Source organism: Eulemur rufifrons, chromosome 29 (assembly GCF_041146395.1).
Source record: "Eulemur rufifrons isolate Redbay chromosome 29, OSU_ERuf_1, whole genome shotgun sequence".
In the NCBI taxonomy this organism is placed as follows: domain Eukaryota; kingdom Metazoa; phylum Chordata; class Mammalia; order Primates; family Lemuridae; genus Eulemur; species Eulemur rufifrons.
In genome coordinates, this window is record NC_091011.1 from 79574189 (window position 1) to 79590714 (window position 16526).

At 37.6% G+C, this 16526-nt stretch overlaps 1 protein-coding gene across 11 annotated transcripts in view; it reads right to left on the bottom strand.

The window, feature by feature from the left end:
* The window catches only part of TNPO3 (transportin 3), an 80200-nt gene that overhangs the window by 14775 nt on the left and 48899 nt on the right, over positions 1 to 16526 (bottom strand). For 8 of the 11 annotated variants that reach the window (XR_011231795.1, XM_069462534.1, XM_069462535.1 and 5 more), the window contains 9 exons: positions 15338 to 15477; positions 12743 to 12934; positions 10128 to 10219; positions 9201 to 9277; positions 6978 to 7038; positions 5960 to 6100; positions 3594 to 3710; positions 2669 to 2763; positions 546 to 702 (listed from right to left, as the gene is read on the bottom strand). Coding sequence is in view for 10 of the 11 variants with exons in the window: in XM_069462534.1 (XP_069318635.1) it covers positions 546 to 702; positions 2669 to 2763; positions 3594 to 3710; positions 5960 to 6100; positions 6978 to 7038; positions 9201 to 9277; positions 10128 to 10219; positions 12743 to 12934; positions 15338 to 15477 (1072 nt within the window). In the remaining variant the exon portion in view is untranslated. The remainder of the gene's footprint in view (positions 1 to 545; positions 703 to 2668; positions 2764 to 3593; positions 3711 to 5959; positions 6101 to 6977; positions 7039 to 9200; positions 9278 to 10127; positions 10220 to 12742; positions 12935 to 15337; positions 15478 to 16526) is intronic. The other 3 variants (XM_069462538.1, XM_069462536.1, XM_069462533.1) reach the window with 2 other exon arrangements.

The following is a 16526-nucleotide window of genomic DNA, read 5'->3' on the forward strand; positions in this document are numbered from 1 at the left end:
AAACCTACCTTTGAAAATCCTGTGAACCACTTTATTACTCCTCCAAAAAGGTCTCCTAATTATCTACTAACACTTAGTACTATCCTAATTTTCTCTGATCTTGGTTTGTACCCCAGTTAGACTACCCTCCTCTAATTCATTCAAATTCTACCCCTATATTATGGCTCCATTTAAGGCTCTCATTTCCAGAAAGTTATTCCAACCTACTTTTGTCCAGAGCTTTTCATCCCCAATCACTCATCTGACAATCAAATATTGGTCTCTTGTTACAATTTCTCTTTACACTTGTTTATCTCTTCAACCAGACACCAAATGGTTTGGGAGCAGGGATAGTTTTAGACTGCTTTGAACAGCATAGAGCAGTCAACACAAGTGTTTTAGATCTAAGTTGATATTTTGGCTACTGAATGATCCAGCTATGGTATATGTCTAACTAATACTGATCAAATAAAGAAATACTGGGATACTGGTTTTCCCCTAAAGAATGAGGAAGAGATAGAAGATAGTAAGCTGTGAAATAGAAAAGGAACAATGTTAACACTTACATCATTGGCTACCCCTGTATGAATGAGGTCTCGTAGGAACCTCATGACACTACAATTGGCATCCCGGTGGTCCAAGGTAGTAGAGGCAATGGCCCACTGTAAGATAGGGATGACTACTTGGCTCCTCAGCAAGGTGACAGGGCTACGCTGAATGAACCTGGTGTGGAAAGAAAGAGTAGGTATAATATATGACAAGATTAGACCACAAAAGCAGTCAGGGTAAAAGGCAAAACTATGGAGACAGTAGAAAGATCAGTGGCTGCTAAGGGTTGGGGGGAGGGAGAGATGAACAGACAGTGCACAGAGGACTTTTAGGGCATTGAGAATATGCTGTATGATACTATAATGGTGGATACATGTCATTATACATTCATCAAAACCCACAGAATGTACAACACCAAGAGTGAACCCTAATGTAAAGTTTGAGTGACAATGATGTATTAATGTAGGTTGACTGATTGTGACAAATGTACTACTCTGGTGGCGGGTGCTGATAGTAGGGAAGGGTATGTGTTTTTCGGGGGAAGGGGACATATGGGAACTTTCTATAATTTTCACTCAATTTTATGGTGAACCTAAAGCTGCTCAAAAAAAAAAAAAAAAAAAAAAAATCCTTAAAAAAAAGTCAGGGGAGGAAGGGACCATATCTTAGATTAGCATATAAAAAGATATGTCCCCAAACTCAATTTCCAACTAAGATTTTAAAATCAAGCCAGGTAGTTTCAAGGAAAATCAGTCAAATGGGCTTAAAAATAAAAGTCTCATAGGTTAAAAAGTCAAGTCCTAGAAACTCTAGAACAGCATTTCCTAAACTATATTCATAGAATACCAGTTTCCCAGGATGTCAACAGGAATTTCTCAAAGAAAGGTTGTGTGTTCAAGTAAGTTTGGAAAATTCTGGATTTTAAAAGTGGTTTTCTCTATTTTTTGTTTTAAACTACTATAGAGTTTCTCAGATCTTTTAATGTACCGGGAGCATCTCTTAAGAAAAAGATACAGTATTTTCCCAACTTATTTCATTATTTGTACAAAGAGCATCTCTAGAGATTAGTTGTCCAAGGAATACACTCTGGGAAAAAAGAGGCTGACAGCCCATCCAACAACTCTCTCTTATCAACTCCAAATAAAAGGTTTTTCTATCCTGTCCGAAAAGTAACAAAGTGTTCAATATTCAATCCTCAGATGAAATAATCAAGTTAAAATTATATTTGTAAATTATATAATAGATTTTTTAAAAATAATGGTTCCTCTTTTTTAAAAAAAGCTTTTACGTTCACTAACTGCTATGGTTCAAATTCCTTAGCTAGGAACTAAGGAATTCAAGCAGAAGTTCAGCGACCATATTGTCAGTGCTACTGGTAAAAGGAATTTAAGAAGTGGGGTGGCAGGCTAGGGGTAGAGCTGAGAAGTACAGTACCAGAAAACTTCTAAGGACACCTTAAAATCCTAAGAATTTTTTATTCTGAGATATGATTATATCTAAAGGATGCTAAGCTTCTCAAGGAAAAAGTTGAGGTGAAACATGAAATCACAGCAGCATAAAAAGTTAAAAGTGAGCTGGTGCAGTAGCTCATGGCTACATATCCCAGCACTTTGGGAGGCTGATGTGGGAGGCTCAATTGAGGTCAGGAGTTTGAGACCAGCCTGAGCAACATAGCAAGAAAAAAAATTAGCCAGACACAGTGGTGCACACCTGTAGTCCCAGCTACTTGGGAGGCTGATGTGGGAAGAGTGCTTGAGCCCAAGAGTTTCAGGCTACAGTGAACTATGGTTGGGCCACTGCACTCCAGCCTGGGTGACAGAGCGAGACACTAACTCTTAAAAAAAAAAAAAAAAAAGTTAAAACTACAGAGGATTGTAGAGAGTATCTAGTCAGCTGTTTTTACCATGCACATTATTATTGTGAACTCAGCTACTTTACCTCTTGCTCCCACCCAATACCTCCTCCTCACTTCTGGGATATACTAGCACACAATTATACCTTGGGCCATGAATTATTAATCTATCTACTCCAATGACCTTATTTTAGGAGAAGAAAAGAGCCAAGTGTCAGATGGCAAAGCTAAGCAGTGATGGGATGAGCAATTAAAAAAAAAAAAGGTTTGCTCTTCAGAGGGATTTACCTGGTGGCTAGCCTGAACAGGTCATCTACAGTGTCAGGGTGATTCTGGAGGCCATTCTGCTGTTCTAGGAGTTGAAAGGTGGGGATGCACAGTGCCTAAAACAGAACAATGATTTTAAAAAGAAATGCTTACGTAGAAATGCCACAGCCTTCAGACTTGCCAAATATCACAATAAATACAAAGGAAACAAAGAAGGGAAGCACAGGTAGGAAAAGAAAAAGATTGTGATGAGAATCAGATCAGGAAAAGGAAAATAGAAATCTTTCCCAGTTGACACAGTTTTCACACATGCAGTCCACATTTCAGAAAGGGTTGAAGGTATCAATTTTTAGTTGATAAAACTAGATAGATGTCATATCAAAGTTTAGGAATTTCTGAAATCAAAGACTCCATTTATGTACTTGATATGATCTAGCCCACTGAGGGAGTAGAATGAGTTTTCATAATAATTATGAAATCTCCATTTTACGTGGAATGACATCTTGGGAAAAGGAATAATATACTTTATGTAATATATTTCCCCCTGTGATTAGAAGGAAGGAAAAAAGAGGTACATCAGGAGCCTTTTCCAATGCTTGTTATCAACTCTAAAACTCTCTGCTAAGTAAATTAGTTCACTGTCTTTTCCAGGCAAGAAATTAAGTTTACAAGATTCATTTTGCTCACTTCTCCCTCAAAAGCACCCTATCTATGGTGAGCATAAACCAGGCAGTAACATCTGTAATGATCATTACATTTGTGCGGTCTCTCTCTCTCATTGGGGCCTGTCCAGAAAACAACTAGGAAGTTTCTACCTCCCTGTTATTAGGAAATCAACATGCTTGGGGGAAAACCATAAAGCAGCAACAGAATTAAAGATACAGTGAAGAACACACTGCTAGGCCTGAAGACCCTCCCCAGGCCTGATGCATCCATTCTCCCCAACCTGGAGCATATCCAGCAGTCCCTGCCGACAGCCTTCTTCCATGCCGTACTCATCCACAAGGATACTGCCAAGGTACAGGAAACAGGAATGCTGATGTACGTGGTACACGTTCACCATCTGCAAAGGGAAAAAACAATCAGTTCAATTCTTCACCCTTCAAAAAGTATCTTAGGAAACTGTCTCCAGGAAAAAATTCAGAGACAGAGTAGTCTCTTCTCTTTAAAGCAATACAGTAAAGCTTGTTGGCAACATTTTTTGAAACATAGTATTCAATTTCTCAGTCATTTTTCAAGTTAATACTTCAAGCTGGAAGCTATTAGGGAATTCATGTAATATGTGCAAAATTTTAGCACAATATACTTCAAATTTCCAATACCTACAGGTTCTCATTTGCATTATATAATAGATAATTCATTTTAAAATAAGATATATAGCCACAGTTGGAACAAAAGCATCAAATGCCCTCATTTCAATGTCTTGCAGAAGACAGTGAAAGCATTCTTTAAATCTTGAGTTTCTCCTAAACCCATTTATTTTATTTGTTAAGTAAAAAAACAAAATCAGGATACCTGGATTTCAACAGAATAAAAATTTTAATGTGTACATTTAAATTAATTGATTTGGATTTTTTATTTCATTATCCACCAAAAATTAAGAGGTAACTATACATTCACCTATTTAAATGCCATCACAACGCATGTGTATTCGTCTTATTACATAAATTCCTCTGAGCTTGGTGGGGGGCTGAAAAATAGAGTGACTCTTCTATCAGCACGTGCCATGGAATGAGCATGAGATGGGAGCTATCAATCTGTTCCATGTTGTATGCTCAAAGGAATGATTTAAGTCAGAGGTTGGCAAACTTTTTCTTAAAGGGCTGCTTAGTAAGGGGTTGGCAAACTAGGGTTAGAGCCTATAATGTAGAATTTAAGGAGGCACTCACTCTCAGGGTCAGCACCTCCTTAAAATCTGTACCTTAGGTGACCCACCCAGGTGGGGAAGAGTCACGTCAGGCCAGGTGGGGTGTGGTTCTAGTCTGGAGCCCTGCAGTAGTTTTCCTCACAGCATGGGTGCAAAATTTCAGAAGGTACTTCCTCAGAGTGCTGCATATGTAAGGTTGGCACTTTCCCTTGCCTCCCTAAATTCTGTGCCCTAGTCCATCCTTCCTTCTTTCTTACCCCACCCCTCTTTTTTTGAGACAGTGTCTTGCTCTGTGGGCCAGGCTGGAGTGCAGCGGCATCATCATAGCTCTGTGGTTCCCGACCCTTTTGGCACCAGGGGCTGTTTTCATGGAAGACAATTTTTCCACAGACTGGATATGGGAAGGTGGGGTGCCATGGATAGGTGGGGGTGTGGTGCAGAGCTCAGGTGGTGATGTGCGGCCCATTTCCTAATAGGCCATGGATTGGTAACAGGCCACAGCCCGCAGGGGCTGGGGACCACAGTCATAGCTCATGGCAGCCTCCAACTTCTGGGCTCAAGCAATCTCCTGCCTCAGCCTCCTGAGTAGCTGAGACTACAAGCACACACTACCACGTCCAGATAATTTTTCTTATTTTTTGTAGAGACAGGATCTCCTTATGTTGCCCAGGCTGGTCTTGAACTCCTGGCCTCAAGCAATCCTCCCGCCTCAGCCTCCCAAAGTATTAGGATTACAGGCATGAGCCACAATCCTAGCCTATCCCCTGGTTCCGTGCCCTTGATTCACCCTAGTCCTGGCCCTGCTGTAAGGTTAATATCAACACAAATCACTTAGTGACCTAAGCATAGGCATCTCATATAGAGTAGTTCTAGATGTCATATGATCTCAAAGAACTTCACAGAGTGGTCACACCATAATTATATATCAATCTTAATGACTAAAAGATTCAAATTTATTTTTGACAAATAAGAGACTTATGTGAACTAACTGGGACCAAGATAGAAGAAAATTCCTTCAGACCAAGAAATAACAAAGTTTGTCCTGCCACATTTTCCCTCAAGGAAATCAATATAAAAACACTTACCATCAATATACCAAACATGAAAATCATTCTCTTCATATAATTTCACATTGGAATGTGTTGCTATTTAGACTACCACTGTACAGAAGAGATTATAGACTGTTTTCTTTATAGACAACATACAGGGGTGAGGAAGCTGTGGCCTTCTGATTTTAAGATTATTCTTTTTTAAGCACCAAAGGAGGAAAGAAAAACACTTAAGGATCTAGAATGACACATATGGCCCTAATCTCTTTCAAATATTTTCAGTTTGTTATTTAATAAATACAAAAGTATTGGCTTCCATCAGCAAAATTTTTGTTCTAAAGGCTCCTATTTCAAATTCCGTACATTTAACATTTTCCCCTCTCATGGAGAACTTACCTGTGTGACTAGTGGCTGCAGCAGGGCTGCAGATCCTTTGCCAACACAGCGAACAGCAAAGCGCAGACACCTGCAACAGCGCTCTACAATCCGATTATCAGCCCGGTGCTTATTTAGAGTCTCCGATAAAACTGGCCATATCTAAGTCAAGAGTAAAAGAGCACAAGAAAGAAAATAATCAACAACTAAGAGCTGAAAATATGCTTTTAAGTTGATAACATCTGATTTGGCTTTAAATAACTAATTTTGGATTTACATAATTTGTATAAAACATTCTTTATAGGGACACACATACTCTGACCATGGCCAGTGAGCACAGGTTCAATACACTACCCAGCACAAAAACATACTATTAAATACTTATTAAGAGAAACACAGTCACTTTCTAGAACAGGAAGAAGAGCATGTCTAACTTTGCTAAAAGACAGAGATATACATTTTCCTTAACTTCAGACTTCCTGAAAGAAGATGAAAAGAATAAGTATGAGTTATAGAGGAAGAGATGTTTAAAGGTAGTTCCAAGAAGGCAGAACTTTGAACAAGGATTAGAGTTAAGGAAATGGCATCATTTGATAACACTGAACACTTAAGGATATGTGGTATTTATGTTACATCTCCCCTGAAGTCTGAAAAGCACTTCTAAAAACATGATTCTTGATCCTCACATTACTATCAGTGAAAAAAATGGAAGGGAAACATGTACTGATAAGGAAGTGAAGTCACCAGCTTTGTCAAAAATATTTTGCTAGTATTGATCGGGCCTAGGAGTCACACAGTTAATCTCTTTCTACTTCTTTGGGCCTTTCAGTGTATTTCCCCACAGCATGTTTTGTTATCAAATCTAAAATAAGAAATATTGGGATGGCTCTGACCCTCATTTCAATGAAATCGAAACCATATCAACAAATGCACTCTCCCTATGAAACTGGAAGACAGTACCTTCTTAATTCAGTTACCCAAAGCCTTGTAAGGAAAAAAGAAGAAAGCCTTGATTCCACAGGCATCCATTAGCACTTACTTCCTGTATGACTTTTTGGCACGGATGAGTCTGTCCATTTTCCACAATGGGATTGGTGTGTCTGGGAAAAGACAATAGCCCAAAAGAGTGAAAGAAGAGCATATTTCACTGTGGACCCAGAACCCTGACCCCTGCGTTGCTTATTTAGTATCATTCTCACCAAATAAAGAAAATCAAATGATAAAGTCATTTACTTACATCAACGCCTTTTCCTCCTACTCCATTCAAACACAAGCACATATTTTAAGTCATCCTATCATTTTTTGCTACGTTTAAGTCACTTCTACCCAACCAGGCAAATTCAATCTAACCCTAGGTACACGAGGTATAGGGCACTACGACTATCTTTTCCATTTTTTCCCTTTATAAACCTGAATATGTAGTTTCTTCCAAATCAATAAAAAAATATATATAGGTTGTCCAAATCTACTATGAGAAACCAAGTATTGCTCCATTCCTAGCATCAAAAGACAAAAAATTGTAGGAATGGTAGTCCACCAAAGATATTTCTCATGGTTCTAGTCTGAACCCAGTGAAACAATATGGCCCCACCCACAATAGGTCAAATACAACTCCTCAGTCTAGTTCTAGAGCCCACTAGTTTGAAAAAAAGCAGAAAAGAAAAAAAAAAAAAAACCAACCTCCTGCATGATTAAATACCAATCTCTTTAAAGGAAAGCTACTCTTTAATTTTAAAAAGCTCAACAGCAACTTAATAAAAATTTAAGTTTCTTTAATTCAGGCATTTATATCTATAGCATATTTTCTTTCATTTATTGTGAAAAGGTATTTTTTTTTTTTTTTTGAGACAGAGTCTCACTCCGTTGGCCAGGCTAGAGTGCCGTGGCGTCAGCCTAGCTCACAGCAACCTCAAACTCCTGGGCTCAAGTGATCCTACTGCCTCAGCCTCCCGAGTAAGCTGGGACTACAGGCATGCGCCACCATGACCAGCTAATTTTTTCTATATGTATTTTTAGTTGTCCATATAATTTCTTTCTATTTTTAGTAGAGACAGGGGTCTCACTCTTGCTCAGGCTGGTCTCGAACTCCTGAGCTCCAATGATCCACCCGCCTTGGCATCCCAGAGTGCTAGGATTACAGGTGTGAGCCATCGCTCCCCGCCGTGAAAAGGTAATTTTTGATAGGACTCTAATTATATAAGGAATGCATTGTACCAACTCAGAGAAAGATCCCTGCTGACAATAACTAATAAGTGAAAACAATGTCTTTGATTTAACTTATCCCATATAAGGCTTCTACACAACTAATACTCTGCCATTCCAGTTATAACCATAGGTCTGACAAATCACAAATTGAATAACTCAGTAAGAATCACCCTTTGAACACTGTCACTCAAATGCCTTTTTAAACATTAGGTGCTTCTTGACCTCAAAGGATCAATTTCACCTGATCACTGAAGTGGCTTCATTGTTTTTTTGTACCCATATACTATGTAACAATGACTCTGAAAGTGTGGTCTCTGTAACAGGAAGTAGAATCATCAGCATCATCAGCATCTGGGAACTTTAATAGAAATGCAAATTTTGGGGTGCTACCCAAGATCCAATAAATCAGACACTGGATGGGACCTAGCAATCCATGTTTTAATGAGCCCAGGTGATTGATGCTGAGGGATGTTAAACTTTGAAAATCACAGAACTCGACAATCAATTTCATTTTTAAAGAGTTTTTTATTTTTTAGAAACAGGGTCTCTCTGTCTGTTGCCCAGGCTGGAGTGCAGTGTTGTGATCATAGCTCACTGCAGCCTCAAACCCCTCAGCTCAAAGGATCCTCCTGACTCAGCCTCCCAAGTAGCTAGGATACAGGTGTGCTCCACCATGCCTGGCTAATATTTTTTTTAATCTTTTTTTTTTTTCCCCTTTGGTAGAGATGGGGGGTCTCATTATGTTGCCTAGGCTGGTTTTGAACTCCTGGCCTCAAACAACCCTCCCTCCTCAGCCTCTCAAAGAGCTACGATTACAGGCCTGAGTCACCATGCTTGGCCTTAAAGGGTCTTTTGACAAAGATCTACCAAGAATGAATTCTTAGAATTTGCCTTTGTCCCAAAACTTCAGGTAGCAGGCTTAATTTGTCTCTGGACACAGGGGATTTATAAGAGGAACTTGGAAGTATTAGGAAAAAAAATGATTGTTTACTTCAACATATAATGGCTTCATTTAAGCTTTTAACCCAAGTAAGGCATCCAAAGTCTTCCTTCTTACCTAAATATCACTGCAAGGCGATCTAAGAACACAGTGGGATCTGAGGATATGCCATTGCTAGGCTCCTGAGACAACAGCTGAAGAGACAAAGACATTAACACTCAGTCACCACATGTATAAGCCTACAGGAAATACATTTATACATCAACTTTTGTCTCAATCTCTGCTTATTTCCTTAAAATAACAGAGTCCTATAAGTTACTCAAATGGTACAAACTTTAATTTATATTGTCAAATTATTTTCTTCCATCTTACTTCACGATGGCCAAGACTGCACATTACTACATTTGATCTGATCACTGGGGAGTGGAAAACTGTATCATTTTTTTCCACTAACTTTAATTACGATTAAGATATTACATATTATAATATAGACTGTATATAGTGTCATATACTTAATATATAAAATATAATCATAAATTTATATTTAGCTTTATAGCATAAAGCTTTAGAATTATAGCTTTATAATACATTTTAAGCAAGTGGCCTCATTATTTCCTAAAATTTCTTAGATATTCCTACCAGTGTATCATTAGAGATGAACTTTAGAATCATTACATCAAATTCTAAAAATCCCACTAGTATATCTACTGTTATTTCACTATAAACATAATAGAAGAGCTGACATCTTTAAAAAATTCTTCAAGGAAATACGGTAGGTTACGGTTTTGATTGCTAACTTGAATGATCTTTCCCCATTATAACTTCAAACTGGTTATTATTGATATAGTGAGAATCTATTGATCTTGAAATACTTATCCTTGTACATAGCTACTTTGATAGACATTAATTTTAATAAATTCTCAGTTCATTCTCTTGGCTTTTGTAGGTAGATAAAAGATCATCTGTAAATAAATAATTCTGTCTTTTTCTTTCTAACATGTAAACGTCTAATACTTGTTTCACATTTTACTCATGTGGACTCACCTTTTTCAGTGCCATAACCTGAACGGAACACAGCTCACTAAGACATTCAGTAATCTTATCCAAAGGTAATCGGGCTAGGACAAGTGCTGTTCCTGAACAACAAAGGAAGATGCAAATGAAGAAAAGAAAGACTGAATTGAGATCTCAATTAATTGGTCTACATCATACAGATTAAAAGGCTGACTGGTTCCTTTCTTTTAAAAAGATCAGCACTGTTTTAAAAATTGTAACATTTTGTTATTTACGGTGATTTTTTCTTTATTTGGCTTATAAGTCGGTAAGACCTTCACATTGACATTTTCAACTGAAGTTGATATTAACTTATTTTTCCTCAGCAGTCTATTGGTTTAAAGATATTTAAATATGCCCCCCTTTCCAATTCTTTAAAGACTTTTAAAATTTCCTTCACAAAGCCAATGGCAAAGCTATTTTTTTTTTTTTTGAGACAGAGTCTCACTCTGTTGCCCAGGCTAGAGTGAGTGCCGTGGCGTCAGCCTAGCTCACAGCAACCTCAAACTTCTGAGCTCAAGGGATCCTCCTGTCTCAGCCTCCCGAGTAGCTGGGACACAGGCATGCATCACCATGCCTGGCTAATTTTTTCTATATATATTTTTAGCTGTCCATATAATTTCTTTCTATTTTTAGTAGAGATGGGGTCTCGCTCTTGCTCAGGCTGGTCTCGAACGCCTGAGCTCAAACGATCCGCCCACCTCGGCCTCCCAGAGTGCTAGGATTACAAGGCATGAGCCACCGCGCCCGGCCGCAAAGCTATTTTTAAATGTAAACCATAGTGCAATGTTTCTCAAACTTCCCCGAGATTCTGATTTAGCAGGTCAAAGAGAGTCTTTATTTGTGATAACCACCTCAGGCAATTTTTATCATAATAGAAAGAAATATTGACATAATGCTTTTAGGAAGAGTGGGCTACAATTAGAGATTTCACTCCCAATTTACCATAACCCCCTCTGTGAGCTTATGTGAGATACTCTCTCTGGGCCTTAGTTTCTTCATCTGTGAAATATGTGATGTGAATAGAAAAGAGTTAAGTCTGTTCTTTTTTTTTCCCCCCCAAAACAGTTACAGAAGCCTATCCCCTTCTTCCCTTCCCCCTAAATAAAATCTTAATTTGGTACTCCAATAAAATGGGTTTAAAAAAAAAAAGGCAGTTAGATTCAAGCAAGGATAGAAGGCCCGGATCCTTCCCATTCAGCCTTCTTCTTGTTACTATCCCCACCAGTTGCTGGAACATGTCCCCTAAATCCAAAGAGTTACATATTAGCCTACATCCTTTCTAGGTTAAAAACCTCCTTGATTATGATTTTTTTCCATCTCCTGAAGTTCCATTCAACAGAACAATAATTAATCCCTACATCTTCAAATCAGAATTAAAAACTGAGTGATTTTCCCCTGGTAGTCAATAAGCCATGGATGAGTTAGAATTTTCTTTAAAACTAAGGGGAAAATTTAATTTAATTTAATATGATTTTTTCCTTTTAATTCATTCCTACAGAAAAGAAAGTTTTCTACATCTAGAAGATACCACTGATAAGTGTAGACCAGATTCCACTATGGGTTAGATGTCACTTTAATATCAAGGTTAAACTTCACTAGAAAATGACAAGAATATTTGACTCTGATTCAATGCCTTATCTGTGCCTATGAAGGCAAACAACAAAAACCCATGGCATGAAAACAAAATCTTCTGTAAAAAATGCACAGTCACACTAGCTGGTAAGGAACCTGGTCATACAAATGGCAGAGAACAGAATTAGTTCACATCTGTGAACTAATAAGGCCATCTACTCTTGCCAAGTTAATTGTTTAACATTCACAGTCTTAGAAGAAGCTGCACAGGTCACTTTACCTATTCCTATATTTGATATACCCCAATCCTTTCTGATTTACTAGCTATAAGGATTTCATTACCTCACAGAGCACCCCAATCTGTTTTCAGAAAGTTTGGTTGGAAAGTGTTTTCTTTCTAGGAGCCAGTATGTGCTTCCCCATAAATGGTTACCAACTGGTTATTCACAAAGTAAATATGATCCCTTTTTAAGAAGATAAATTTTCAAATATTTAAAAGTAGCCATCACTTTTAAAGTCTTGTTCCTAGCCTTAATATCTCTAGTTCTTCTATTAAGTCTGGGCCTTGTCAGCACTCTGGCTGTTTGCCTCTGGACAATCACTCAGGTAAGCTGAATCAGTAATAGTTAAAGACTACTAAGAAACCAGGACCTCTAACTTCTATTTATGACACTAATCCATGCACTCTACCTTTCAATTTCCACCTACCTTTTTGGTATAACAATGCTTATTTGGTCTCCCTTTTCATTCCTTCAACTTAAAAAGCAATTATGCATAGTACAAATGTGTTGTCTCCACCCAAATCTAGGTCTGTGCTGTATATACTGCAAGCACCAAGAATTAATTATATAACCTTAAAATATTCTAAGAAAAGAATACATGTACAAATAATCAACACCCTTCTCTCTAATGGAAAAGCCACCTTCCCTATTGCTAAGTACATTGAGACCGAAAAACTGGGATATGACTGACGTAAGATAACTCTGAAGAGTGGCTCTGAAGAGGCTGTTACTACTTTATATAGTAAATACCTTTTAGCAAGCCCACAGCAGCTTCTGGAGACAACATGAAGGAATCGAGGGAACGGGCAATCTCCAGGAGTCCGTTAAAGTGCTGAGCCATGTGATCTCGGCAGACAGAGCAAATGTTATGAATGGCTTTAGCTGCAGCAGAAGCCAGGGGCTTTTCACACAGGCCTTTCATCAAGTAGCCCAACACAGGGTCTAAGGAGAAAAGCCAGGTAGTGATTATATATGTGACGCTTAACAAAAACTTCTACATTGTTAGAGCAGAGGTTTACATACTTTTTCTTTTAAAGCAAAAGAACCCTTTAAAAAAATGAAATGTGTTCAGAATCAATATACAAAACATATAAAAATGGAGCTAATATCACTGACACAGTCTCAGAAGGCCCTGAGTTCTATTTCATCTTTTATTTCTTCCCTCATGGCAGTCAACTATTCCTTGTAACCCTAGGGATTCAAAGAGCACAGTTTGAAAACCAATGACTTAAGAGCACACACAGCCATCGAAGTATTATGGCCGTGTATAATATGGCAGTGCAAGAAAGAATACAAAGCTCAGAGCTATGATTATACCCAGAGATGAATCACTTGGTAAAATAGCCTACATGTACCAAGACAATGATAGTTGTCTAAAGCTTTTATACTTGCTTCTTGCTAGTTACAAACAGCCTTAAAAACACGCAGATGAATCTTGAGTACCTCTAGATGAATTAATTGACTATGTTTTAATTTTACCAAACATAAGAGTTCCAAGAAAGTTGGGGCTGTTTTTGTTTTTAGAGACGTGGTCTCACTACATTGCCCAAACTGGAATTGAACCTCTGGGCCCAAGCAATCCTCCACCTCAGCCTCCTGAGTAGCTGAGACTACAAGTGCAAGCCACTGTGCCCGGCATTAGACAGTTGATTATAAAGGTGAATTGCTAGAGAGCAAATTATACTCTTCTTCTTTACCTTCAGAAGGTTTTTCTATGGGAAAACTCTAAGAAAAATCATATACGATTAAAAGAGCATTCTGAGTACTTTAGAGTGACCTTGTAGCAAATCATGAAAAAATGGAAGAAATCAAAAGAATAATTTCTTAAAGCCCACTTAAAACTGTTATCTCCATTTGTAGTATAATGACCAACACAACACACCAATCCAGCACAATCTGCCAAAAACAAACACCCCAACCCTGTTTAGCCTAGGAATCAGAAGACCTGGAATTGAGAATCTAGCCCAAGCAACTCTAATACTGTAGACTTTTGTGATTCTCAAATTGATTATTTGTGGTTTTGACTTCTAGAGTGTGTATGAACACACAGCAATCTGTCTATTGCTGAGACACAAATCTGAATCAGATACTGCATGTGGTAATGAGTAAGTGTTAGTAAGATTCTGTAGCTCAACCTAGCTTTGCTGCCCACTGGACATGAACTGAAGATATTAAATGAAATTAAAACAAATAGGCCAGGTGCAGTGACTCATGCCTATAATCCCAGCACATTGGGAGGCCAAAGCAGGAAGATCACTTTAGGTCAGGAGTTTAAGACCAGCCTGGGCAACATTGTGAGACATCATCTCTACAAAAAATTAATTAAATAAATAAAAAACCAAACAAACCTACTATGTTTCTTTGTGGAAAACATAGTTCAGAAAAGAACACCAAATGTCAGGGCAGATAAAAGAAGTGAAGAAATCTAAGAATTAGAAAATAAGCATTTGAAAACACTTTGAAATGGTAAACTGAACTTGGAAAGTGGCTCAGTTATGATGTGAGCATGCCTATCATATGCTCTGTATACAGAAATTAAAAAAAGGCACACATTCACTTTTTTTTTTAGCAAGTGAAAGGTCACTAAAAACAGATCATATATAACATAAAATCAAATAAAAAGGTGATAAAAGTGCACCAAGGAAACATGTCAAACTTAATGATGTAATAGTATTCACAAATTTGGGTATTATTAAAATTCTCAGAATGTATCCTTAAATGTCAGGGGCTTGATATATATTACACTCTGGATAAATTATTTAGTGTCTCTGGGCCTTAGTTTCCTTATCTGCAAAATGAAGGGGTTAGAATAAATGATTTCTAACTTTAACCTTCAATTTTAAAGTTGTTATTTATAGATCATTAGTTATTTTTCTCAAGTCAATAAGGACAGCCAGAGGTTATATAACTGAGCACTCCTCATTTTAACTTGCAGATATTTAGTTTCAATTGATAATTCTTGGTTGTTAAATAGAGCATGTATTTAACACTGAAAAACTCTCCTTTTCTTTAGCCTATTAGTAGCTTTGAGGTTAGAACTATAGGAGAGTTTGATTATCTCAAGCATATGCCAAAGACAAAAAAAGACAGATATGTTCATGCTTACATAGAGTACTAGAAGCAAACCATTTCCCTATTTAGAGATCTAATCTTTCTAAGGTCCCATTCCCAGATCAGACTATAAATGTATCAACTAAGCAGTAACTTACAATATATTGTTTATTCCCAATGTTTATTCCACTTGTTAAAAAAAAAGCAAGCAGGAAAACAAATGCAAAAGTAAGAGAGGAGAAGAAAATCAGGAAAACCAGAAGTTAACAGCAGCAAAGGAAAGTTCACACATACCAAGGAACTGAGGATTTCGATCAACCACTTCGCTCATCTCTCCAACCAGTTCAATGCTGGTATATCGCACAGCTGTATGTACAGTCTCTGGGAGACGAACAACTCCTTCTAGGACCTCCACAAGTGTTGGATTGTTCTCCCTGAGTACAGAGGCAAGTACTCACAGTTACTGATTTCAGAGGTTATGTTCCAGCCAAATAACAGGCTGTGGTGACACAAAGCAATGCTAAAGGGCTTCTTTCTAAATAAGTAACCATTCAGATAAAAGTGCTTAACACTGAGTGTGCAAGGTTTTCAGATCCTCAAAAAAGGGGGAAAGACAGAAATCAAAGATATCATTGTTTCAGGAGACACATATTGCTCCTTAATCTTCAGAATGCCAGTCAAGTGCCTAAAGACACACCATGCTATCAGATAGAGGCTCTTTAAATTGGAGGCAGACATTTACTGTAGATGAATGTCTTCTTTTAAAGGATCTATTTTATTTATTCCTACATCTGCAGTACCTAGAACAGTGCCTGGCGCATAGTGGGCATTCAGTAAATATTGCTGAATGGTGAAACAAATAATTCTCATAGACCACTTGCTATTAGTTGTTATTCTCCAAAAGATTTTGTATAGCTGGATATTAGAAATGTTAATAACAGGAAAGTATGGGTGGCCAGTTCACTAACTGAAAAAATAAGAAAACAGCTACACGAGTTAGTTAAGGTGCTCCAATTTGGAACATAAGGGAAAATTTAAGTTAACCAAACACTTTCCATAGCTTTTTTCCATAGCTTTCTGTGAATTTCTTTTTTCCCTTTCCTTTTCTCCCTCCCACCCCCCAAGTATACTGGCTATAGTTCTTTTGAGCAGAGTAGAGAATGCCCCCAAAGTGGTAAAACTTAATCCAGAAATGAAAGATGTTTAAAATGTAAATAATATCCTGGATTAGAGCAAGAGCACCCTCTGCTGATAAACTAGGTCTATTAAGTCCTTTATATGAACTGAAAATTATATGTAGCTGACTTGAAATGCAGACAAACAAAAAAACAATATAAAACCTCTCGTTTATGCTTTATGGTTCCTAGAGATACTAAACTAGTTATTGAAGACTATCTACCATCATTTTTCAAACCAAGACATATCAGTTAGAATATTAATGATTTTAATAATCTTCAGACTGTCATGTATGGTTCCAAAAGAC